This window comes from Pristiophorus japonicus, chromosome 20 (assembly GCF_044704955.1).
Source record: "Pristiophorus japonicus isolate sPriJap1 chromosome 20, sPriJap1.hap1, whole genome shotgun sequence".
Classification (NCBI taxonomy): Eukaryota; Metazoa; Chordata; class Chondrichthyes; family Pristiophoridae; genus Pristiophorus; species Pristiophorus japonicus.
In genome coordinates this window covers 39,543,289-39,569,378 of record NC_091996.1, presented here as the reverse complement: position 1 = coordinate 39,569,378, position 26,090 = coordinate 39,543,289, and the positions used below count along the sequence as shown (strand labels likewise).

Here is a 26,090-nt window from a genome sequence, read left to right as displayed (position 1 = left end):
CTAGAACCAGGGGTCACAGTCTCAGGATAAAGGCTCAGCCATTTAGGACTGAGATGAGGAGAAATCTTTTCACTCAGAGGGTGGTGAATCTTTGGAATTCTCTGCCCCAGAGGGCTGTGGAGGCTCAGTCTTTGAGCAAATTCAAGACAGAGATCCGATAGCTTTTTGGATATTCAGGGAATCAAGGAATATGGGGGCACTGCAGGCAAGGGGAGTTGAGGTCGATGATCAGCCATAATCTCACTGAATGGTGGAGCAGGCTCGAGGGGCCGAATGGCCAACTCGTGCTCCTAGTTCTTATGTTACGTTTAACATACTAATGGATGCAAGGCACTGTTCGGAGTCAAGTCAAACTGTTACTGTATTTTAACTTTTAATATGAAATTTTGAGAAATTAAAACAGCTTTTGGTCATCTTTGTGCAATTGCTAGCAAATACACACCTTCTCATTTGGGACTCTGCTAATCTAGATGTGAAACCTTTGGAAAAGACGCATGTATTTTATTTTGTAGATTTCTATCAGACAGGTTTGAAATAGTGGCCAAGAAATTGTGGTCGGAGGTGTACCACCAGAGTACACCTCTGATCTGTGTCGGTGGTGTACCACCAGAGTACAGAGGTGTACCACCAGAGTACACCTCTGACCTGCGAAACAATTAGGAAAGAACCTCCTAGTGGGCAGCAGAGGGCAGCGTAATGGCCCATGGATCCCAGGGATGCAGCCGGTTCGGAAATGTACCTGGGATCATGTGGGCTTGGTCATCCAATCGCAAAACAGAATTCTATTTTAATCATTTGTGAAGGGAATCCCTCAGAGATGGCATGGAATCTCGAAATGTAATTATTAGACAATTTTGTAATTACCTTAATTCCATCAACCTCAATAAAAATTTTATTTTTTGATAATTTTATACATTAAAACTGTAAACCGGGTCAATATTTGCATAACTCATACATACAATGTATGTGCATAATTTAATTTAAGCCTGAAATATCCCCTTACACTGATGCAAACAGGCCCTGTCCCTGCTTGCATCAACCGTACACTTACCTGAGCAATTGCTGGCCAGTCACTGGGCAAATAGCCCAACTCAACACCAGCAATTGCTTTTGATGGACCCCATAGTTTGCCTATTAACGCATACTTTGACAGGCAGCAAGTTCCGGATCCCGAACTGGCAGGTCATTACAAAGGGAATTTAATGGCGTACTCAGAGAATGCCATCATATACATTGCAATTTCAGGGCCATTGAGAGCATTCAGATGCAACCACAAGCCCAGAAATTGCAGCCGGGGCTTTCCTACGGGCGGATGCCTCCAAATTTTTTTTTAATAAACGAAAGTACCTGGTGGCCCCGGAGGAACATAGACTTGCGGTCCAAGACCTCGATGCGCAGCCCAGCGTATGGGCCCACACATCCCAGGAACGCAAGCACAACCTGGGATCACGTGGGCCTGGACCGCCAATGAACATGGAGTATTCTCATTGATAATAATGGTGAGTTACATTTGTACGAGCTCCTGGTACCATCAATGAGAATACCCCCAAAAACACAAGCACACAACACAATAAATAAAGTCGCCGTTAAAAAAAAAAGTCCAGTTTTCGGAATGTATTTCCGGATGACAGATGTCGACTTATGCGATCGGTTCGACGTCCGGTTTTTGGAACATCCCAGTTTTTAAAATCTCTGGATTTCGGATGCTCTACCTGTAGTAGGCTGTCATTCAAAGAGAAATTAGACCAGCGGTTGCTCTATCCTAAAAGATAGGTAGATCGCCAGGGCCTGATCATTTACATCTGAGGATACTGAAAGAAGCTGGGGGAGAAATGGAAGGTTCTGACTATAATTGTCGAACTACCTGTGAAGAAGAAAATTGTGCCAGAGGGCCGAAGTTCACAAATATGATGCACTTCAAATGAAAGGAGACAGGGATAAGCCAAGAAGTTTCAGCCAGTAAGTTTAACTTCAGTCGTTGGTAAACTAGAAGAGTCTGCATGCACTGGATGACATTTCTAGGAATCTGGAGAAAGACAAGTTAATCAGTGCCAGTCAGCATGGGTTTCTAAAGGGCAGGTCATGCTTGAACTCTAACCCCAACAGAAAATAGCTAAAAATTCACTGAGTGTGGTTTGTATACTTTTTCAAAAAGCATTTGAAAAAGTAACGCATAAGAGACCCATGACAAAGTTGATGGTACATGGAATTGAGAATTATGGCTGTGTAGACCAAATATTGGAGGAGAAAGCCACAGTCCAAAGGATTAAAGAAACTTGTGAGATTGAAAGCGTGGTGTTTCAGAAGGGTCTGTGTTAGGACCACCCTTAGTTAAAATATTTATTTAAATGATCTGGACTCAGAAATTGAGATAACTATTAACATTTTTCTGATGGTATCAAATTGCAAGGTATGGCAAAGTGTGACAAGATGGTGAAGGACTGCAGGATAGGCAAGTTGGTAGCAAATACAGTTCAATGTGGCGAAATGTGAATCAATACATTTTGGATGAATACAAAAGGGCTAGATTTTCATTACCATCCATTTCGTGGCATTATTCATGGCACCCAAGGAAAGTTTGCCTCTCCGTCAGCAAAATTCAGCTGTGCCCCGAGTGTGGGGCGGAGTGCTAAGGGAGGCGTTACAAACCTCCTTTGGGGAATGAGGCTGAATGAGCAAATGAAAATCCATTGAAGAGCCAGCCTCGGCATGCACAAGAGAGGCTTCTGCGACAATAAATAAATATATATATTTTTTAAAGCGCAACTAAAAACACGACAAACATTCCCAATACCTTAAACACCCCACAATAAGCTACATCGCAAAAATAAAACTAAACAAAACAATCAAACTTCTCATTCGCCAATTCCATCACTGGCTGCCGCTGGAACAGCTCGGACTGCCTGCTATTCCAGGCGGTCCCACCACGGAGCGCTATACGGCGAGCACACAACAAATTTCTACACGCAGTCGAAACCGGTGGCATTGCACACCGGCTCAACAGTCCGAGGTGGTGCTGCTGCGCGCCCCCGCAAAACCAGCAACAAATTTACCGACGTGGTGCTGGAAGCCGCCCGCCCACCCGGGAAGCTTTTCCTCCGCCAGTACCACCCCTCCGGGGCAGGAAGAAAACGAAAATCTAGCCCCATAAATGTTGGGATTTTACATGGAATATATGCACAGCGGGACATGACATTGGTGTGCATGTATCCAAAGGTTACTGCACAAGATAAAAGTTCACGGGGTTGGGGGTAATATATTAGCATGGATAAAGGATTGGCTAACAAACAGAAGAGAGTCTGGATAAATGGTTCATTCTCTGGTTGCCAACCAGTAACTTGTGGGTTGTCACAGGGATCAGTGTTGGGACCCCAACTATTTACAATCTATATTAACGACTTGGAAGAAGGGACAGAGTGTAACGTAGCCAAGTTTGCTGATACAAAGATGGGAGGAAAAGCAGTGTGTGAGGAGGACACAAAAAATCTGCAAAAGAACTTAGACAGGTTAAATGAGTGGGCAAAAATTTGGCAGATGGAGTGTAATGTTGGAAAGTATGAGGTCGTGCACTTTGGCAGAAAAAAAAAAATCGAAGAGTAAGTTATTATTTAAATGGAGAAAGATTGCAAAGTGCCGCAGTACAGCGGAATCTGGAGGTACTTGTGCATGAAACACAAAAGGATAGTATGCTTGTACAGCAAGTGATCAGGAAGGCCAATGGTATCTTGGTCTTTATTGCAAAGGGGATAGAGTATAAAAGCAGGGACGTCCTGCTACAGTTTTACAAGGTATTGGTGAGGCCACACCTGGAATACTGCTTGCAGTTTTGGTTTCCATATTTACAAAAGGATATACTTGTTTTGGAGACAGTTCAGAGAAGGTTCAATAGGTTGACTTTGGGGATGAGGGGGTTGACTTATGAGGAAAGTTTGAGTAGGTTGGGCCACTACTCATTGGAATTCAGAAAAATGAGGGGTGATAATATTGAAACGTATAAGATTGAGGGGGCTTGACAAGGTGGATGCAGAGGGGATGTTTCCACTGATGGAGGAGACTCGAACTAGAGGGCATGATCTAAGAATAAGGGCCACCCATTAAAAACAGATGGAGAAATTTATTCTGAGGGTTGTGAATCAGTAGAATTCGCTGCCTCAGAGATCTGTGGAAGCTGGGGCATTGAATAAATTTAAGACAGAAATAGACGGTTTCTTAATCGATAAGGGGTTATGGGGAGCGGGCAGGGAAGTGGAGCCGAGATCATGATCAGATCAGCCATGATATTGAATGGCGGAGCAGGCTCGAGGGGCCGTATGACCTACTCCTGTTCCTATTCCTTATAGAAACATAGGTGCAGGAATAGGCCATTCGGCCCTTCGAGCCTGCTCCACCATTCAATATGATCATGGCTGATCATGCACTTCAGTACCCCTTTCTTGCTTTCTCTCCGTACCTGATAGAGAATTCAAGCTCTACAGCCAGGCTGCATTTACTTCTTACTAGCCGACCTTCTGCACCAAAGGGAAATAGTAGAGTAGCAAGGGAATTACATGTAAATACCTTTTTATATATATGTCATACATTTATGCCAAACAAGGTAACATTTCCAGTTGTTGGGTATATACGCATATTCCTATTCACTCAAAGGGAGGGATTCCCTTGAGGCCAGTTCCCTTGAATATCTCGGAAATGGCTGAGTGGATAATTAATCAAAACAAAACAGGCAATGCGTTTCAGGATACAGAAAACTGGGCATGTAAATGGAAGTCAGGTTACAATCTGACTACCTTTGAAGGGGGATACCAACCGTGCTACAATAATTCCAAACGGCCCCCATTTTTTGTTATCACTAATACAACGGGAATAGAAAGACCGGGGGAATCGGTCTGTCTGATTAGAAACATCAAAGGAGGCCAAAATATGGGGTATAGTAACTGCTCCCGGAATTATAATATAATGAAGCCACGGAACCGTCCAAACTGGGGATGTGGGAATTTTTAACGTAACGGGGATTCTGAATAAAACAGATGGAAAAGCCTGGACAGGCCCCGGAGTGTTGCTGACAAAGAAACAGCTAACATTCATTGCATATAATGGCACCTATTGGGTGTGTGGCCACAAGGCCTATCCTTGGCTGCCCCAGAATTGGATGGGATCCTGCTATTTAGCCTACATTGTGCATTATATGTATCATATAAAGTCACTGTCGGAACATTTACACCGTCCTAAGAGAGCTATCACAGAAACAGAGAGGTTCTTTGCCATTCTGATCCCTGGGTATGGGACCGCCAAACTGGCAAGGGAATCCATTAACATGGCATCCGTTGTGGAACGAGTAGCCAATGATACCTCAGAGGCCCTAGTTAAAATCAATGCAGAAATGGTAGCAATCCGCACAGTAGCCCTACAGAATAGACTGGCCCTTGATTACATCCTGGCTGAAAAGGGAGGTACTTGTGCCCTACTCGGAACTGAGTGTTGCACATATATCCCAGATAGCTCCGAAGAAATTACCCACTTAGCGGAGCATATCCAAAAGGAGGTAGAAAAACTTAAGCAACCGCCATCATTCACTTTGTGGAGTGGAGCCACTGAATGGCTAGGTTCAATAGGAACTTCATTGGTGGAAGGTTTAATTTTATTTGTTGTAATTGTTTTACTTTTATATTGTTTGGTTATGTTGATTAAATGTTGTTGCGACCAGGCGGCTGTAGCTGCTGTCCCGCAGGTGAGACACCTTGCAGGTCCCAGCAGACCGTCTGTACATGGCACAGGAGTATGTTATGCTTAAGGAAAGGTTGTTTACTGGTTGAATTAAGATATTGATTTGGATTAAATTGGAATAAGGTTAATTAACCTACTAAAACCAGACTTCCATTGTGGCCATGATAGAACTCGGGTTGGTGTAAATTTGTGTGGAAGCTATTAGTCCGGACATGTGGCGAAACACCAACAAATTTTAGAAGGAAACTATTAACATGTATGAAATTATTTTGTAGAATGTTTAACCAGTGATACCTGATGTTTTATGATTCAGTTTGTGAAAGAATCAAAGGGGGGATTGATAGAGAATTCAAGCTTGACAGCCAGGCTGCATTTAGACAGGCTGTGAAAATTCACAGACAAGTCAGAGATGCTACATGAGTGGTAGCATGTTGCATTAAGCCATCAATCAACTTGACATTTTAGGACCCTTGGGTAGTGAGCCAATAAGGTCAAAGAAGGCGAGTTCTTTTTCTGTAAATTGATCCAGGTATAAGTACAGCCATTTTGACCATGTGGTTTCAGTAAGACAAAGGAACTGGCAATCAGCCAGCAGATTGTTGCTCTCTGCCAAGATTAAAAAGTTAAAACTATAATCGGAGTTCGTATTTCATTGGAAATTAAGAGATCTAACAGTACCCCTTGATCCCTTTAGCCGTAAGGGCCACATCTAACTCCCTTTTGAATATATCTAACGAACTGGCATCAACAACTTTCTGTGGTAGAGAATTCCACAGGTTCACAATTCTCTGGGTGAAAAAGTTTCTCCTCATCTCGGTCCTAAATGGCTTACCCCTTATCCTTAGACTGTGACCCCTGGTTCTGGACTTCCCCAACATCGGAAACATTCTTCCTGCATCTAACCTGTCCAATCCCGTCAGAATTTTACATGTTTCTATGAGATCCCCTCTCATTCTTCTAAATTCCATTGAATAAGTCTAATCAATCCAGTCTTTCTTCATATGCAAGTCGTGTCATCCCAGGAATCAGTCTGGTGAATCTTCGCTGCACTCCCTCAATAGCAAGAATATCCTTCCTCAGATTAGGAGACCAAAACTGTACACAATATTCAAGGTGTGGCCTCACCAAGGTGCTGTACAACTGCAGTAAGACCTCCCTGCTCTGAAACTCAAATCCTCTCGCTATGAAGGCCAACATGCCATTTGCCTTCTTTACCGCCTGCTGTACTTGTATGCCAACTTTCAATGACTGATGTACCATGACACCCATGTCTCGTTGCACCTCCCCTTTTACTCATCTGTCACCATTCAGATAATATTCTGCCTTCCTGTTTTTACCACCAAAGTGGATAACCTCACATTTATCTAGATTATATTGTATCTGCCATGCATTTGCCCACTCACCTAACCTGTCCAAGTCACCCTGCAGCCTCTTAGCACCTCCTCACAGCCCACAATGCCACCCAGCTTAGTGTCATCTGCAAACTTGGAGATATTACATTCAATTCCTTCGTCTAAATCATTAATGTATATTGTAAAGAGCTGGGGTCCCAGCACTGAACCTTGCGGTACCCCACGAGTCACTGCCTGTCATTCTGAAAAGGGCCCATTTATTCCTACTCTTTGCTCCCTGTCTGCCAACCAGTTCTCTATCCACTTCAGTACATTACCCCCAATACCATGTGCTTTAATTTTGTACACTAATCTCTTGTGTGGGATCTTGTCAAAAGCCTTTGGAAAGTCCAAATACACCACATCCACTGGCTCCCCCTTGTCCACTCTACTAGTTACATCCTCAAAAAATTCTAGAAGATTTGTCAAGCATGATTTCCCTTTCATAAATTCATGCTGACTTAGACCGATCCTGTCACTGCTTTCCATATGTGCTGCTATTACATCGTTAATAATTGATTCCAACATTTTCCCCACTAGCTATGTCAGGCTAACCGGTTTATAATTCCTTGTTTTCTCTCTCCCTCCTTTTTTTTTTTTAAAAAAGTGGGGTTACATTAGATCCCCTCCAATCCATAGGAACTGATCCAGAGTCTATAGAATGTTGGAAAATGACCACCACTGCATCCACTATTTCTAGGGCCACTTCCTTATGTACTCTGGGATGCCCCGGGGATTTATCGGCCTTCAATCCCATCATTTTCCCTAACACAATTTGCTGACTTATGTTCTTATTAAAAGTGGCAACCCAAGTATATGTCCATTGAAAAATGTTAATCTTTTAAAGTTAAAGAATCTTTGGCTTTGTATTAGAGGCATAGAATAGAAAAGCAGTGCCACAATGTTGGAATTGTATAAAGAAAGTTAGGCCACAACTGAACTATACTCAGTGCTTGGACCCCTAATTAAAAGGATATAATAGCAATGGTAAAGATGAAGCCTAGGTACAATAGTACGTGACCAGAGACGAAGGGTTACCATTAGAAAGAATCAAAAGATGAATACTAGAGGATACGGGGACCAACAGAAGATTAGATGTCTCACATGGAGAAACACACCAGGACACATCTGAGGACTTGAATGGTCCAATGGTGCTGGAACATTCCATAATTCTGGATCAAGGTCAGGGATGAGGGTGGCACTGGAAGTAGCAACAGCCAAGTGTAAGGAGGTGGCAAGGGCAGTTAAGTGTCAATTGCACGATTTAGCACGTGGCTGCTTAATGCTGCAAATATTTTAATGACTTTACAGGCACGCTAAGAGGAGTCAGCCATGCCTTCGAGGGATGCACATCTGCCACTTACAATCCCCCTCCCTGCACTATGTTCAAATGTTTGAATAACTTAGCACCAATGCCCATGAGGTAGCATCAGGCTCATTACAGATTTCAATATTTCCTTCATTCAGCTCAATATTTCCTTCATTCAATCACCGAACTAAAAATCTTTCACTGAATGCAATTGCTTATTGCTGTCACCCGTTAGTATCCCCATTTTGGACTGTATGGCGACACCAGAGTTTTACTGCAGCTCATGTAGTCAGCCCAGTTAGTTAAAAAAAAAAACAGGTTTCAGCAACAAAGCTTTCGTTCCTCCTTTCTAAAGACCTGGTGAAGAGAAAAATGGTCACACCTAAAAACGCAAGGGTAATGTTTGGGCAAGGATTCAAACCCAGTTGTTTGGAGATACTCAAAATCCAACTTTAGATGCTTAACTAAACTCCAGTGTTAACATAAATCCCACTCCAGGAACTTGAGCACATAAATCTGAGGGAGCGCTGCACTGTCGGAGGATGAGACGTTAACCAAGGCTCTCTCAGGTGGACATAAAAGATCCCTTGGCATTATTTCGAAGAGGAGCCAGTGGAGTTATCCCTGGTGTCCTGGGCCAATATTTATCCCTCAAACATAACAAAAACAGATTATCTGGTCATTATCACATTGCTGTTTGTGGGAGCTTGCTGTGTGCAAATTGGTTGCTGCGTTTCCCACATTACAATGGAGACTACACTCCAAAAGTCCTTTGTTGGCTGTAAACTACTTTGAGATGTCCGGTGGTTGTGAAAGGCGCTACATAAATGCAAGTCTTTCTTTCTTTCTAAATTTATTGAAAGCTTTGGAGTGTTGATCCAACAGCACCTATAACAGGCCAGTGTTCTCATGCCTTAACTTACAACAAATCTGTAAATCCTTCGTCAGTATATAGGGCAGTGTCTGCATCTCTCACCTCCCCCAGTTTGTGCTGGCCTCCTTCATTCAGAACATTCTTATTCATTTCCACGATCTCCTTGAAAAACAGGTCTCTGACTTCCAAAAAGCCTCTGCTGGTTGGGCCCATCAAAGCATCAAGGATAGAAGAGATATAAGGCTGAATTTGATTTCGAACACAAGCTTCAGCTTTAGGCATTACAAACACTAAATATGAAACAAAAAAAACAAATTAGAATCAATCTGCATCGAGAATGATGGTAAAATACAACAACTTAAACCAAAGCAACAAATTCACATGTTTTAGAAGTGTTTACAGATCAGATAAATTAAAATGGTCACAAGAGAAAAGAATCGGTAGAATAGCTTTAGTAGATACAGACAAAGAAACAGGTAAAAGTAAAGTAAAGGACCTCAAATGTTGGAGCAAAGAGGACAGCTAGGGGTTGACAAGAGCCTGAGAAGTGAAGTGCGATTATGGACAAGGATTTGAGAGGAGTCATCAAGATAAGGTGGGACAAGACAGTGGAAGCATAAGGCGTGAATAAACATCTTGAAATTGGTTGAGGGAAGGTGGGGGAGGGGTAGAGAGCGACTAGGATTGGACAAGTTCTGGGATAGTGGCACTGTTGGGCTTTGAGTGGGTAAAAACATGACCAGTGACATTCTGTACTGAGTTCCAACCTGTGATGGGGGAAATGTGGTGAGAGCAGCCAAGAGAGCATTTGAAAAGCCAAACCTTGAGAAAATAAAGGCAGCACAAGGGGTGGCAGGGTGGCGATTGGGGGCATTAGGAAAGTGCAAGAAATCAGTCTATGATCGAGCAGCATACAGAGGTTCTGTCCCACTGGACTTAGCCCAAGATGATATTTCGGGAGACTGAGTTTGGGGCAGATATTTATAGGAATTTACAGGAATCAAAAAGGAGGACTCTGCTTTTTCCAACATTAAGCGGCAGGATTGTTTTAACAATTCCAAGATTTAATGTCGGACTGGCAGCTGGGAGACGCAGGGTAAAGCTGTGAGTCACCACATACATATGGAACCTGATAATGTGCTTCCAGATGATAATCACCAAGGGGAAAGTGCAGAAGAGAAAGGAACCAAAGATGAAGAAGTGGAAGACATCAATGGTGACTAGGTGGGGTTGGAAGGAGAAATTATTTCAGGATATGTAATGCCATTGAACCAGGAGAGTGCAGTATTACGAAGGGGGACTACCACGGTGAGGTGTTGAGGGAGGATAGATTGATCGGTCATGTCAAAGGCAGTGCAAAGGTCATGGAGAACAAGGAGGGACAGCTAACCAGAGGCTGTCTCAAATAACCTTGAGAAAGGCAGCTGGCATACTGTGAGCAGTGCCAGTACCAGATTTCAGAGTTCAAAGGAGGAATAATGCACTTGTGAAGCAACATGCTCCAGGACCTTGGAAAGGAAAAGGGAGATTTGAAATGGAAAATGGAAAAAGGAGGAAAGGTCAGGTTTGAGGAAAAAAATTCCAAGTTCTGTTTTGAAAGAGAAAGAAACAATAGCAGAATGTGTCACAGAACAAAGGGATTCAGGAGGTATGTCGAGAGCTGGAAGGGAAGTGGCTTCAGGGAACAGATGGTGGACATTATGGATTTTGGGGATGTGATATCTTCACAGAGCACACACACAGCTCCTAACATGGAGGCTGTTTGGTCCGGGAGCTGCCTGTCTGTTTGGTCCGGAAGCTGCCTGTCTGTTTATTATAACTCTGCAGCTGCAGTACACAATACGTCCACATCCACAGTATGGAGCTACAAGCATTATAAGCTTACAGCACTTAAGACATGACAGGGGAGAATGGAAGAAAACTACTGAATAAAGTTGGAGTGATCTGATGGTTTGGAGGGAAGAGAGAGCAAGGAATCAGAACTGAGGAGTTCCGACTACACAAGTTTCTCCGACTCAAGAGTGTGAAGACAGGATGGAGATAAGAGTGGAGCATAGGAATTTAGAGTTCTTGAAGGTTAATTGTGGAACCGCTGGTGTATTTTATCAGGGAGAGGCAGCAATAAGGAGTCTGGAGATAGTCGAGGCACATTTGGCAGTGCCTCTTGCAGTTGTAGATCCTGAAATGTTGACACCCTGAAGGTAGCTATTGTACTGGGGGTGGTGGAGAGAATGAGAGATTGTTGAGACCTCACGGGCATTAAAGGTCACAGTAAGGCAGTTAAGGAGGACATCAATATAGGTTGCAATATCATTGCAGATGCTTGGCCAGAGAAGGTGGGGGTTGGAATTTATGTGGGTATTACTGAGAGTGTAAAGGAACGTTAAGGGGACAGGTAAAGAGGTAGATACATTTAATGAGGAAATCACTTAGGATTTCGGTGGAGTATAGATGAACATGATTTTGAAAGCAAGGTGGACAGGATGGCAATGGGCGAGGAATTGAAAAGTAATAGTACAAGGCGGGATTTAGAAACCACAGCCACACCACCACTGTGACAAATAGGACCAGGAATATAGTGGAAGAAACTAGGGGATAAGAGGTTTCATTGAGGAGCAAAGCATTGCCAGTTATTCCAACTGTGAAGTTTCAACGAGGGGATATAGTGACTCAAGGAAAAGATCCGAAGAATTTCTGGAATGTAACATTTCCATTGCATGCTTCCAAGGGTGTAAATCTATTGCAAATAAAGTGCAGCCACAAACTGAGTGAATATCTTATATTCAACTAAAAAGATCTATTTACACAGTAGTAGCAAGTTCCTAATGAATGCTTATTTTACATAAGAACATAATAGGAACAGGAGTAGGCCATACGGCCCCTCGAGCCTGCTCCGCCATTCAATATCATGGCTGATCTGATCATGGACTCAGCTCCCAATAACCCCTTATCCTCTTATCATTTAAGCAACTGTCTATTTCTGTCTTAAATTTATTCAATGTCCCAGCTTCCACAGCTCTCTGAGGCAGCGAATTCCACAGATTTACAACCCTCGAGAAGAAATTTCTCATCTCTTTTTTAAATGGATGGCCCCTTATTCTAAGATTGTGCCCCCTAGTTCTAGTCTTCCCCCATCAGTGGAAACATCCCCTCTGCATCCACCTCGTCAAGCCCCCTCAATCTTATACGTTTCAATATGATCACCTCTCATTCTTCTGAATTCCAATGAGTAGAGGCCCAACCTACTCAACCTTTCCTCATAAGTCAACCCCCCTCATCACCAGAATCAACCGAGTGAACCTTCTCTGAACTGCCTCCAAAACAAGTATATCATTTTGTAAATATGGAAACCAAAACTGTACGCAATATTCCAGGTGTGGCCTCACCAATACCCTGTATAGCTGTAGCATGACTTCCCTGCTTTTATACTCCATCCCTTTTGCAATAAAGGCCAAGATACATTAGCCTTCCTGATCACTTGCTGCACCTGCATACTATCCTTTTGTGTTTCATGCACAATTCCCCCAGGTCCCGCTGTACTGTGGCACATTGCAAACTTTCTCCATTTAAATAATAATTTGCTCTTTGATTTTTTCTGCCAAACTGCACGACCTCACACTTTCCAACATTATATTCCATCTGCCAAATGGTTGCCCACTCACTTAACCTGTCTATGTCCTTCTGCAGATTTTTTGTGATCCATGTTCAAAATGCACTGCAGCCTTTAATGATAATACATAGCATTTAAGGGTAAAAATTCCACTTCTCTTCAGTTACCTCAGTGGGTGTAAAGTCAAGGGCTCGTGTGTCCATTTTCATGACACACGCTCTGGGCTTGTGCCAGACACACAGAATCCCCCACCCTCACCCCCCAATATGGCTTAGGAGTGGGTTCCGGTCAATAAATCGGTATGAGCGTGTGGCAGTTATTTATTGGGGCTGAATTTGCGGGCCCTATGGGCACGTACGAGGTGCCTGTGCACACCCCTGTAGAGGTCCCGCAAGTTGCAGGTTTAAGCATGCACTGCGCATGCGCCTAAACCTGGAACTTGCAATCTGTCAAGAATCCTCTCGACAGATCGTATGCATCGATTTGCTCAACTTCTGCCCAGCGAATGCCCGTGAATGTCTTACGCTGGATAAAAGCGCAGCGTAAGACTTGTAAAGAATAGAAAAACAAATTTTTTTCAATAATTTCAACATTTAGAAACCTGTGAAGTAAGGTATGTTAGACCCTTTAAAATAAGTGAATTTATTTTTCAAAAAATTAAATTTTTGTTTTAATTAAATAAATTCCATTTTGATTAATTTGATGTTTTAAAATATATACTTTGTGTGTGTGTTTTTGGGGGTATTCCCATTCATACTTATGTTGATTCCGTACAAACGGAAATCAGTATATACAGAACTCAAGGGTCTTGAATGGGAATACCACTACTTTGATTGGGATCACATGGGCGGGCCCAACCAGAGACGCTTGCGACACGCCTGCGCCCCTGGGATACGCGGGTCTCTATGCAGGCCTACACGTGGAGGCCCAGGACCACAAGTCTTCAAATCTCCTGGATCACCAGGTAAGTTTGGAGATATTTTTCAGGTTCAAGGCATCCGCCCGCGGGAAGCCTCCAACTGCAATTCTGCACCAATAAAACTAAATGTCAAAACACTTGGAAGGATAAGACCTTGCATCATTGTTAGCAGTGAGAAAGTAAAAAAAAAAATCAACTCTTTAGTGTGACAGAGTGCTATGCCTGCTGTGGAAGAAGTCGCTGAACGTTTGGTGTTAGGCGGACAAGATAAGTAACCACGTGCCGATCAATCACAGAAGCAATATTATCTTATCAGCTTGCTTAGAAATGGGATTAGCTTTTGCATGCAAGAAAATGAATGATCCATAAAGTGTAATTGATGTATGCAGTAAGAATATCGACATACGCAAGTAGACAATTATTGTTGAAGTCACAGTCTATGAAACATATGTTGCTAATATGGACCCAGCCTCATTTATTCAGTCGAAAAAAGGACACTTCATGTGCAAGAACTCTTAGAATTAATTTCCAAATGTCTACAATCCTGACCTCGGATTTTGTTTCCCACGTGTTCCTTTGAGCTGATAATTTGGTCCATGTCTGGACGAATCCTGCTTTCCAATCCAGGGCGAGCATCTTCACACTTTTGTAAAACGGCTTCATATCGAGCTTTCGTCTGCCCCAGAACCATGTTATGTACTGCCTCCGTAATCTGGGGGGGGGGGGGGGGGGGGGGGGGGAAAAGAGAGAAAGGGGAATAAGCGTTAGTACAATCATAATATCGTGTAACATTTATGTTTGAATCAATTATCTTTTCCCTCCCCACCAGTCTGCTTCATCATTTCTCCCATCACAATCATAGTCACCATCAGTGAAGTAGCTTTATATTCATATTAAAGGCCAAGTATTTTTTAATTAGTAAATGGAACAGTTGCATTTATAAATACAACAGTACAACATGGCTCTTGATGTCATCAGGAAGTTATGATCCATCAGCTTAGAGGCATCGCAAGAAGCCTCATACAATACAGTCACCATGACAACGTTTACCATAAATGTGTTTTAAAAATTCAGTTGCAAAGAACCAGCAGCAAAAGAGCCGCGAGATCAAAAGTCATTTGGCAGATGTTCGGAGCCTGCTCTGATCATAGATTCAAACGTTGTTGATGCTTGTCGTCACAGAAGTAACCATTGTATTTCAATTGTACAAAATCGGAGCATTTCACAGATGGACAAAGGGAAATTAGAAGCATCAGGGAAACCCACAACTGCCTTTATACCATGCAAGGCTCGTGCCAACGTCACTGGGCTGTGATGTGTGGGTATCGCTCAGCCAGCCGCAACCTAAACCGGTCACATTCACTGAGCACAAAAACAAACCCGTCTTCTTCACAGCCAGCCTTACAAAGTGCCAGCTATTTTATTGGGCTGCAGTAGCTGCACGAAATCAGTGCGTCAAAAACCGCTGTTGGTAGGACGGGTCTCACAAGATAAAAGCAACAGCAGGGGAAGAGGAGGGGAATATGGGAAACATAGAAACATAGAAACATAGAAAATAGGTGCAGGAGTAGGCCATTTGGCCCTTCGAGCCTGCACTGCCATTCAATAAGATCATGGCTGATCATTCCCTCAGTACCCCTTTCCTGCTTTCTCGCCATACACCTTGATCCCTTTAGCCGTAAGGGCCATATCTAACCCCCTCTTGAATATATCCAATGAACTGGCATCAACAACTCTCTGCGGCAGGGAATTCCACAAGTTCACAAGTCTCTGAATGAAGCCGTTTCTCCACATCTCAGTCCTAAATTGCCTACCCCTTATCCCAAGACTGTGTCCCCTGGTTCTGGACTTCCCAACATCGGGAACATTCTTCCCGTATCTAACCTGTTCAGTCCCGTCAGAATCTTATACGTTTCTATGAGATCCCCTCTCGTCCTTCTAAACTCCAGTGAATAAAGGCCCAGTTGATCCAGTCTCTCCTCATATGTCAGTCCAGCCATCCCGGGAATCAGTCTGGTGAACCTTCGCTGCACTCCCTCAATAGCAAGAATGTCCTTCCTCAGATTAGGAGACCAAACCTGAACACAATATTCCAGGTGAGGCCTCACTAAGGCCCTGTACAACTGCAGTAAGACCTCCCTGCTCCTATATTCAAATCCCCTAGCTATGAGGGCCAACATACCATTTGCCTGCTTCACCACCTGCTGTACCTGCATGCCAGCCTTCAATGAACCATGCCACCCAGGTCTCGTTGCATCTCCCCTTTTCCTAATCTGTCATTCAGATAATAATCTGCCTTCGTGTTTTTGCCCCCAAAATGGATAACCTCACATTTATCCACATTATACTGCATCTGCCATGCATTTGCCCACTCACCTAACCTGTCCAAGTCACCCTGCAGCCTCTTAGCGTCCTCCTCACAGCTCACACTGCCACCCAGTTTAGTGTCATCCGCAAACTTGGAGATATTACACTCAATTCCTTCACCTAAATCGTTAATGTATATTGTAAAGAGCTAGGGTTCCAGCACTAAGCCCTGCGGCAGTCCACTAGTCACTGCCTGCCATTCTGAAAAGGACCCGTTTATCCTGACTCTCTGCTTCCTGTCTGTCAACAGTTGTCTATCCACGTCAATACATTACCCCTAATACCATGCGCTTTGATTTTACATAAGAACAGAAGAATTAGGAACAGGAGTAGACCATCTAGCCCCTCGAGCCTGCTCTGCCATTCAATAAGATCATGGCTGATCTGGCCGTTAACTCAGCTCCACTTACCCGCCCTCTCCCCATAACCCTTAATTCCTTTATTGGTTAAAAATCTGTGACTTGAATACATTCAATGAGCTAGCCTCAACTGCTTCCTTGGGCAGAGAATTCCAGAGATTCACAACCCTCTGGGAGAAGAAATTCTTTCTCAGCGCGGTTTTAAATTGGCTCCCCCGTATTTTGAGGCTGTGCCCCCTAGTTCTAGTCTCCCCAACCAGTGGAAACAACCTCTCTGCCTCTATCTTGTCTATCCCTTTCATTATTTTAAATGTTTCTATAAGATCACCCCTCATCCTTCTGAACTCCAACGAGTAAAGACCCAGTCTACTCAATCTATCATCATAAGGTAACCCCCTCAACTCCGGAATCAGCCTAGTGAATCGTCTCTGTACCCCCTCCAAAGCCAGTATATCCTTCCTTAAGTAAGGTGACCAAAACTGCACACAGTACTCCAGGTGCAGCCTTACCAATACCCTATACAGTTGCAGCAGGACCTCCCTGCTTTTGTACTCCATCCCTCTCGCAATGAAGGCCAACATTCCATTCACCTTCCTGATTACCTGCTGCACCTGCAAATTAACTTTTTGGGATTCATGCACAAGGACCCCCAGGTCCCTCTGCACTGCAGCATGTTGTAATTTCTCCCCATTCAAATACTATTCCATTTTACTGTGTTTTTTCCCCCAAGGTGGATGACCTCACACTTTCCGACATTGTATTCCATCTGCCACACCTTTGCCCATTCGCTTAACCTATCTAAATCTCTTTGCAGCCTCTCTGTGTCCTCTACACAACCCGCTTTCCCACTAATCTTAGTGTCATCTGCAAATTTTGTTACACTACGCTCTGTCCCCTCTTCCAGGTCATCTATGTATATTGTAAACAGTTGTGGTCCCAGCACCGATCCCGGTGACACACCACTAACCACCGATTTCCAACCCAAAAAGGACCCATTTATCTCGACTCTCTGCTTTCTGTTCGCCAGCCAATTCTCTATCCATGCTAATTTTGCACGCCAATCTCTTGTGCGGGACCTTGTCAAAAGCCTTTTGAAAGTCCAAATACACCATATCCACTGATTCTCCCTTGTCCACTCTGCTAGTTATATCCTCAAAAAATTCCAGAAGATTCGTCAAGCATGATTTCCCTTTCATAAATCCATGCTGACTTGGACCGATCCTGTCACTGCTTTCCAAATGCGCTGCTATTTCATCCTTAATGATTGATTGCAACATTTTCCCCACTGCTGACGTCAGGCTAACCGATCTATAATTACCCGTTTTCTCTCCCCCTCCTTTTTAAAAAAAGTGGTGTTACATTAGCTACCCTCCAGTCCATGGGAACTGATCCAGAGTCCATAGACTGTTGGAAAATGATCACCAATGCATCCACTATTTCTATGTCCACTTGCTTAAGTACTCTGGGATGCAGACTTTCAGGCCCCAGGGATTTATCGGCCTTCAATCCCATCAATTTCCTCAACACAATTTCCCGCCCAATAAGGATATCCTTCAGTTCCTCCTTCTCACTAAACCCACTGTCCCGTAGTACATTCGTTATTTGTGTCTTCCTTCGTGAAGCCAGAATCGAAGAATTGGTTCAATTGGTCTGCCATTTCTTTGTTCCCCATTATAAATTCACATGAATCTGACTGCAAGGGACCTATATTTGTCTTCATTAACAGAACCGGCCCAGAAAATTAGGTGAACTAGTCTTTAGTTGCACTTAATCTTTCCAGAGGTTTTGTGGAGATCCAAGTTTGGTTGGGGGCAAAAGGTTCCTTTGACATTCCCTTGTTTGATTTCTTCAATCAGCATAAGAACATAAGAAAGAACAGGAGTCGGCCATACGGCCCCTTGAGCCTGCTCCGCCATTCAATAAGATCATGGCTGATCTGATCATGGACTCAGCTCCACTTTCCCACCCGCTCCCAATAACCCCTTCTCGTTCAAGAAACTGTCTATCTCGGTCTTAAATTTATTCAATGTCCCAGCTTCCACAGCTCTCTGAGGCAGTGAATTCCTCAGATTTACAACCCTAAGAAATTTCTCCTCATCTCTGTTTTAAATGCGTGGCCCTTATTCCAAGATCGTGTCCTCTAGTTCTAGTCTCCCCCATCAGTGTAAGCATCCTCTCTGCATCCACCTTGTCAAGCCCCCTCATTATCTTATACTTTGATAAGATTGCCTCTCATTCTTCTGAATTCCAATGAGTAGAGGCCCAACCTACTCAACCTTTCTTAAGTCAACCCCCTCATGTCTGAAATCAACCTAGTGAACCTTCTCTTAACTGCTTCCAAAGCAAGTATATCTTTTCGTAAATATGGAAATAAAAACTGCGCGCAGTATTCCAGGTGTGGCCTCACCAACACTCTTGTATAGCTGTAGCAAGACTTCCCTGCTTTTATACTCCATCCCCTTTGCAATAAAGGCCAAGATACCATTGGCCTTCCTGATCACTTGCTGTACCTGCATACTATCCTTTTGTGATTCATGCACAAGTACCCCCAGGTCCCTCTGTACTGCAGCACTTTGCAATTTTTCTCCATTTAAATTATAATTTGCTTTTCTATTATTTGTCAAAGTGGAGAACCTCACATTTTCCCACATTATACTCCATCTGCAAAATGTCTTGTAATGAAAAGGGGGAGATAAACAATGCAGCATCTCTGAGCAGAAGTTGGAAAAGCCCTTTCTAAGTTGTCCAGTTCAGAGGGGAAAATATTAGATGCTGTTTGGTGCCAGGCTTTCATCAAAGTAATAGACATTGATTGTTGTAAAGCGTGGTATTTATAATTTGCTCCAGTAATGACTGTTAAAACATCTTGACAAATATTATGAAGAAATTTGGCAGAAGTTATATGAACATCTTGTGGGATGCAGATATGTTACACGTTAATTTTAATAATGCAGAAATACTTGAACATTCGTATTACATGGGGCACGAGAGAGAATCGTTTAACAGTTCTCAAAGTTGACCAGTCAGAACTTCACGATTCGTATTATACATCTTGAAGATAATCTTTCCAATGTTCAATGGAAAATGTCCTGATCTGAAACATTGATATTTTAAGCTTTGCGCTTCCTACCCAATTCTCCCTCCTCCATAATCAGTGCCTGCTCTGAATCCACTCACTCCAAGTTTAGGTAAACAGGCTCTGGGCTGCACAATGGCTCAGTCATTGCGTGGCAGGCCAAGTGCCAGCTTTCATTCCTATGTGAAGTAACCAATTGAGAGTGCCAACTAAAGACATTACAGAGATATTAAATCGGTAGCAAAAAGCATTGCTACTTTCTACACCATAATAATTGGAAATTGTATCCCAGGTTGCAAATAATTTATATACACCTTCAACTTTTAAAACAGCTGACAGAAAGTGAAAAACAGAAACGAGACACACAGACAGACAAGATAGAAATACATGGGTCTTTTCACCAGACTAAGTCATGGAGTTCATTTGGACAGCATCGCAATACATATACACATTTGGGAACCTGATAGCACTTGGATGGGTCTTGTGCAATATACAAGGGGCCAGGACTTTAATTTTTCCTCTTCAAACGAGTCCAATATAAGCTGTATTTTACAGACCTGGCTCAGGTGTTGGACTACGCACATGTGCAATTGTACCGTTCAGGGACTTCACTTTAAAACACTAAACATTTTACTGATATTATATACACAAACAGTAGGAGGTTTGTGAATATGACCGAGGCTGCCTCAGCCATCCTATTCCCACATATTGCAGACTGCCTTGGAGAGATTGGGAAGTGGTTCTGTACAGAAACCAATGTTCCAGCCCTCCTGACAATTAAGTAAATTGGATCATCAATGTGTTAAGAATTAGGAACATAATAGGAGCAGGAGTTGGCCATTCGGCCCCTTGAGCCTGTTCCGCCATTCAATAAGATCATGGCTGATCTGATCTTGGCCTCAACTCCACTTCCCTGCCTGTATAAAGTGAGAGAGAGTGCTTGATGTAATCACATTTTAATAATTGAAAATCACCCAACTTAGCCATACGTTGAATATTTAAGTCAAGAGAAAGGTTTATCATAGAAATAAAGTCTAAAAGTTCATTTGGACAGCATCTCAATAAATACATACAGAAAAGAAGTGACCTTAAAATATTTTTCTTTCTGTCCAGTAGAATATAAAGAGTTCATTATCACTTCTTAAATGGAGTGGTGTAACTAACTCCATGACATCATGTCCATCTGTCACATTTCAGCCTCACATTCCGAGTTAAATACCTTCCAAACAGGAAGCGCTTTGTTTAACTCTAAGAAATCCATCGCCTCCTGCAGCTTCAATCTAAACAGCGTAACAATATCGACACATTACTACTCCCAACAATACTCTCACCAGAAGCTTCACAAATGTGGCTACAAGGTTTCACAGCTTGTCGGAGTTACTTTGGAAAACACCACTATAAAATGGAGGGAGAGAAATTGAGTTAACAAGGCTGATCAAAATCAATGAGGACACTTCTCCCTACACTGTTCTCTTCATCAATCCCCAAAACGGGCACAAATTCCTCAATACAAGCTCTCGGCCATTTCACTACTTTCTATCTCATTGCAGCACCAATATATGTGCAATTTTGCACTTCAACTATAGGTCATATGGCCATCACAGAACAATTCACGGGTTGCAAGGTTGTCAACCCCTCTGGTGCAGTTTGCTATCTCCAGTGAAGCAATTATTGTTTTAAATGAAGAACGGTGCAGTTAAGCCATGAAAGATCCTGTATTATATCTTAAATATACTAACTGGCACCTAATTAATCGGTGTCATATTCCAATTGCGGTCATACTGCACATCTTAACATTGGCCCTGAAATCACAGTTTCTTCCCGCGGTTGTTCGACTAAAAAACAGGACAAACGATGTGCACTTACATTGTGGTCGAACACTCACCAGAGATCGCGGACTTGAGGCCTCCTCTTGTGCAACGGAGTGCGTTCATGTCGAGATGTCGGTAGGAGCCACGTGGGCCTGGACACCCAATCACGGGTAAGTATTTTCTCATTCATAGTAATAGGCGTTTCATAAGTCAAACTCCTATTACTATGAATGAGAAACACCCCAAAACAGTACACAAAATACTAAAAAATAAACACCTCACATAAATGCACTATAGAAATTAAAGATGCTAAATGTTTTTTTTTAATTTGCCGATTTAAAAAAAAACTTTTTAATTATGATTTAAAATAAAATTACCTGAGTGGGCAGGGTTTTTAACAAATATGTATTTGAAAATTTTATTTTAAAATGTTACTTTGATATGCTTTTAAGCTCTTATGCTGGTAAAAGTTGGCTATACATCTGCTTTTGTCTGGCACAAGAGTTTTAAGGACATTCACGGGGCAAGAAATGGGCAAATCGCCCAATCTCTGTCGTGGAAATGTCCTCGCTCCCAAGATGCGTGTGACCGGTCAAGCCAGAAACTTGACAGATTGGAAAAGCCAGTTTTCATCTCATGCGCATTGCGTGCCGAAAACAGGCTTTTCCGATGCCTTCCCGGGTCCGTACACACCCTGAGAGGCCAGGATTTCAGGGCCATTGAATTTCAGGAGCTTGTGTGGAAGAACTCCAGATACATCAACACACACACACACACACACAATCTTTAATCCAGTTAAATATTCAATTCAAAACATGTTCATAGCAGAAACCTTCAGATACCTTTCTCACAGCTACATGCTGCTCATATTTCAGCCAGCCATTTCCCTTAAACTTTGATTGGCAAAAATGTTCTCTTACTCGATGTAATTTCCTGCCCAATAACAGGTTATTAAATCTACTAAGTAACCTCCCGTTTATCAGCTAGCAATACAAGCGACCAGATATTGGATTCAACTACAGCTTCACCACTGATACATGTCTCTCTGTAGATCCTTCATGATTCGCATGAGTCAATAATCTCTGAACACACTTGCACTGCACTGACAGCATGCTATAATTTAACAGATTCTAAAGATCAGAGTTCTGAGAAACCAGTTTCAATGCAGGACACAATAGTCACTTCCTGTCACTATTGTTATCCTTTTGTTGGGACAGATCACGTGGATATTTAAAATGCCAGAAATGGTTTGAACAGGTGTCACTTTCGGACTGCACTATTTCCACTTCAAATTAAAAAAAAAAATTCTGTCAGGTTCACCATTTTAGTGGAATGATGGCCGAGGATTTTTCTTGTGATTCTGACAACTGGTGATGGGGACATCAGAATCGGAGAGAAAAACAGGTACCAATTGACAATGCATTTAATTTCCAAAAGGTAGCAGACAGCTTCCCTGTAAACGTAGCTTCTCTTGACTTCGCCGGAGAGGGTGATTTGCCAAGTGCTGCTGATTTCCAGATACTGGGTGGCAAAAACAGCAGCTGCCACCAGCATGCAGGTCGAATTCATAGAATCATTACAGCACAGGAGTCGAGGCAGCCATTTGGCCCATCATGTCTGTGCTGGCCCTTTGAAAGTTATGCCCTGCAAATTTGTCCTTTTTAAGTATATATCCAATTCTCTTTTGAAGGTTACTATCGAATCTGCTCCCACCACCCTTGCAGGCAGTGCGTTCCAGATCACTCGCTGCAAGAAATCTCCCTCCCCTCTGCTCTTTTGCCAATTATTTTTAATCTGCGTCTTATGGTTACCGACCCTCCTGCCAGTAGAAAGAGTTTCTCCTATGTACTCGACCAAAATCATTGATAATTTTGATTGTGGACAGGATATTGAGCAGGAGATCTGTTCTCTCAGGTTGCCTGAGACAACGGCGAAAGTCCCCAAAACAGCCACGTCGCAAATCCCTCCACACATGGGGCCCAAGTTTCCACAGGATAAAAAACGGGCGCCCCTCCAAGCTGGGCGCCCATTTTTCGCGCCTAAAACGGCGCCAGAAAAAAAACGGGCTATTCTCGAGCGCTTTGCAGCTCCTTGTCTGTTTGGCGTGGTGCCCAGGGGGGGCGGAGCCTACACTCGCGCCGATTTTGTAAGTGGGAGGGGGCGGGTACTACTTAAATTATTTTTTTTCCTGCCGGCAACACTGCGCGTGCGCGTTGGAGCGTTCACGCATGCTCAGTGTGAAAAAAAACATTGGCACTCGGCCATTTTTGTAGTTCTTTGTAGCTGTTTAATTTTTGAACATTTTTTAATAAAACCACATTGCCATCAGCACATCAGCACTGAGGCTTCCCTTCTCACTTGCTCCTTCCCCTCCCTCCCCTCCGCGGCAACAAGCCGCTGTCTCCTTCCCCTCCCTCCCCTGCGCGGCAACAAACGGCGGTTTCCTTCGAACGATGGCTGAAGCACTTTCACACAGGTAGGAAGATGGTTTATTTAATCTTTTCTTTGCTTATAAATGTTTATTCAGGTTGGATTTATTTGTATAATATTTGTAGAAGTATAAATAAGGATTTATTGTAGAATTTAATGAGTTCCCTCCCCTCCCCTCCCCCCCCCCTCCCCTCCACCTCGTTCTGGACGCCTAATTTGTAACCTGCGCCGGATTTTTTAATGTGTAGAACAGGTTTTTTCAGTTCTACAAAAATCTTCACTTGCTCCATTCTACTTTAGTTTGGAGCACGTTTTCACTGTGGAAACTTTGAAATCAGGCGTCAGAGCCCGGGCACGCCCCCTTTTGAAGAAAAAATTCTGTTCTAAAGTAGAACTGTTCTACCTCACTAGAACTGCAGAAAGAAATCGCAATTCTCCACATTTTTCTAAGATAGTCCGTTCTCCACCAATTGCTCCTAAAAATCAGGCGCAAATCATGTGGAAACTTGGGCCCATTGTCCTAAAATTGAGAAATTAAAGCATCCTTTGGTGATTATGGAGACACAGACAGTAAGTACTCACGTTGTTGTAAATAAGTATGTCCAAACACTCACCAGGATCCAGGCACGCTGCCGGTCATGGAACTTGCCCTTTAATTTGGGTTGGATCACTGTTGCCAGTTCTGGTAGAAGCTCTTCCAACACTAAGTTACTTATAATCTGAGGCAAGGTAAAACAAAAAGACTTTGAAAAAATGATCCCTTTGCAAAAAACTTTTCATCACATAATTATTAGTTATTAAAGGCTTGTTGCAGGATACTTGTTTGATCTGTAAATCACCAAAGCACAGATGGCCAACCAACATTTCCACAGAGGTAATTTTATTCATTTTGCTTCCTTCTGATCACAAATATGCTTTTTTGAAGCTTCTTCAATCTTTTGAATAACATGAATCAGATACAAGACAAATCTGTTGAGTTTTTTTGAGGTTGTAACTAGTAGAATAGATAAGGGGGAACCAGTGGATGTGGTGTATTTGGATTTTCAGAAGACATTTGATAAGGTGCCTCACAAGAGGTTATTAAACAAAATTAGGGCTCATGGGATTGGGGTAATATATACACATGGATTGAGGATTGGTTATTGGACAGAAAATAGAGAGTAGGAATAAACGGGTCATTTTCGGGTTGGTAGGCTGTAACTAGCGGGGTACCGCAAGGATCGGTGCTTGGGCCCCAGCTATTCATAATCTATATCAATGATTTAGATGAAGGGACCAAATGGAAGATATCCAAGTTTGCTGATGATACAAAGCTAGGTGGGAATGTAAGTTGCGAGGAGGATGCAAAGAGGCTTCAAGGGGATATAGACAGGCTAAGTGAGTGGGCAAGAACATGGCAATTGGAATATAATGTGGCAAAATATGAAGTTATCCACTTTGGTAGGAAAAATAGAAAAGCAAAGTATTTTTTTTTTTTTAAATAGTGAGAGATTGTGAAATGTTGATGTTGAGAGGGACCTGGGTGTCCTTGTACACCAATCACTGAAAGTTAACCTGCAGGTACAGCAAGCAATTATGAAAGCAAATGGTATGTTGGCCTTTATTACAAGAGGATTTGAGTACAAGAGTAAATATGTCTTACTGCAATTATATAGGGCCCTGGTGAGACCACACCTGGAGTATTGTTCACAGTGTGGGTCTTCTTACCCAAGGAAGGATATACTTGCCATAGAGGGAGTGCAACAAAGGTTCACCAGACTGATTCCTGGGATTTGGGGGGGGCGGGGGGGAAGAGAAGGGGAGGAATTGTCCAAGAGGAGAGATTGAGTAGACTAGGCCTATATTCTCTAGACTTTTGAAGAATAAAAGGTAAACTCGTTAAAAAAACAACATTTTTACAGGGCTTGACAGGGTAGATGCAGGGAGGATGTTTCCCCCAGGCTGGGGAGTCTAGAACCAGGGTCATAGTCTCAGAATTGGTGGTCGGCCATTTAGGACTGAGATGAGGAGAAATTTCTTCACTCAGAGGGTGGTGTATCTTTGGAATTCTCTACCAGAGAGGGTTGTGGAAGCTCAGTTATTGAGTAATTCAAGATAGATTTTTGAATATTAAGGGAATCAAGGGATATGGGGGCAATGCAGGAAATGAAGTTGAGGTAGAAGATCAGCCATGATCTTACCGAATGGCGGAGCCAGCTCGAGGGGCTGAATGGCCTACTCCTG

General features: G+C 42.9%; 1 protein-coding gene across 1 annotated transcript in view; it reads right to left on the bottom strand.

Annotated features, from left to right (window-relative positions):
- Positions 1–26,090, bottom strand: part of LOC139232489 (protein Niban 2-like) — a 238,739-nt gene that overhangs the window by 15,136 nt on the left and 197,513 nt on the right. The window contains exons 7-9 of the mRNA XM_070862786.1: positions 24,482–24,586; positions 14,374–14,536; positions 9,398–9,585 (exon numbers count right to left, since the gene is read on the bottom strand). Of these exons, the coding sequence (XP_070718887.1) occupies positions 9,398–9,585; positions 14,374–14,536; positions 24,482–24,586 (456 nt within the window). The remainder of the gene's footprint in view (positions 1–9,397; positions 9,586–14,373; positions 14,537–24,481; positions 24,587–26,090) is intronic.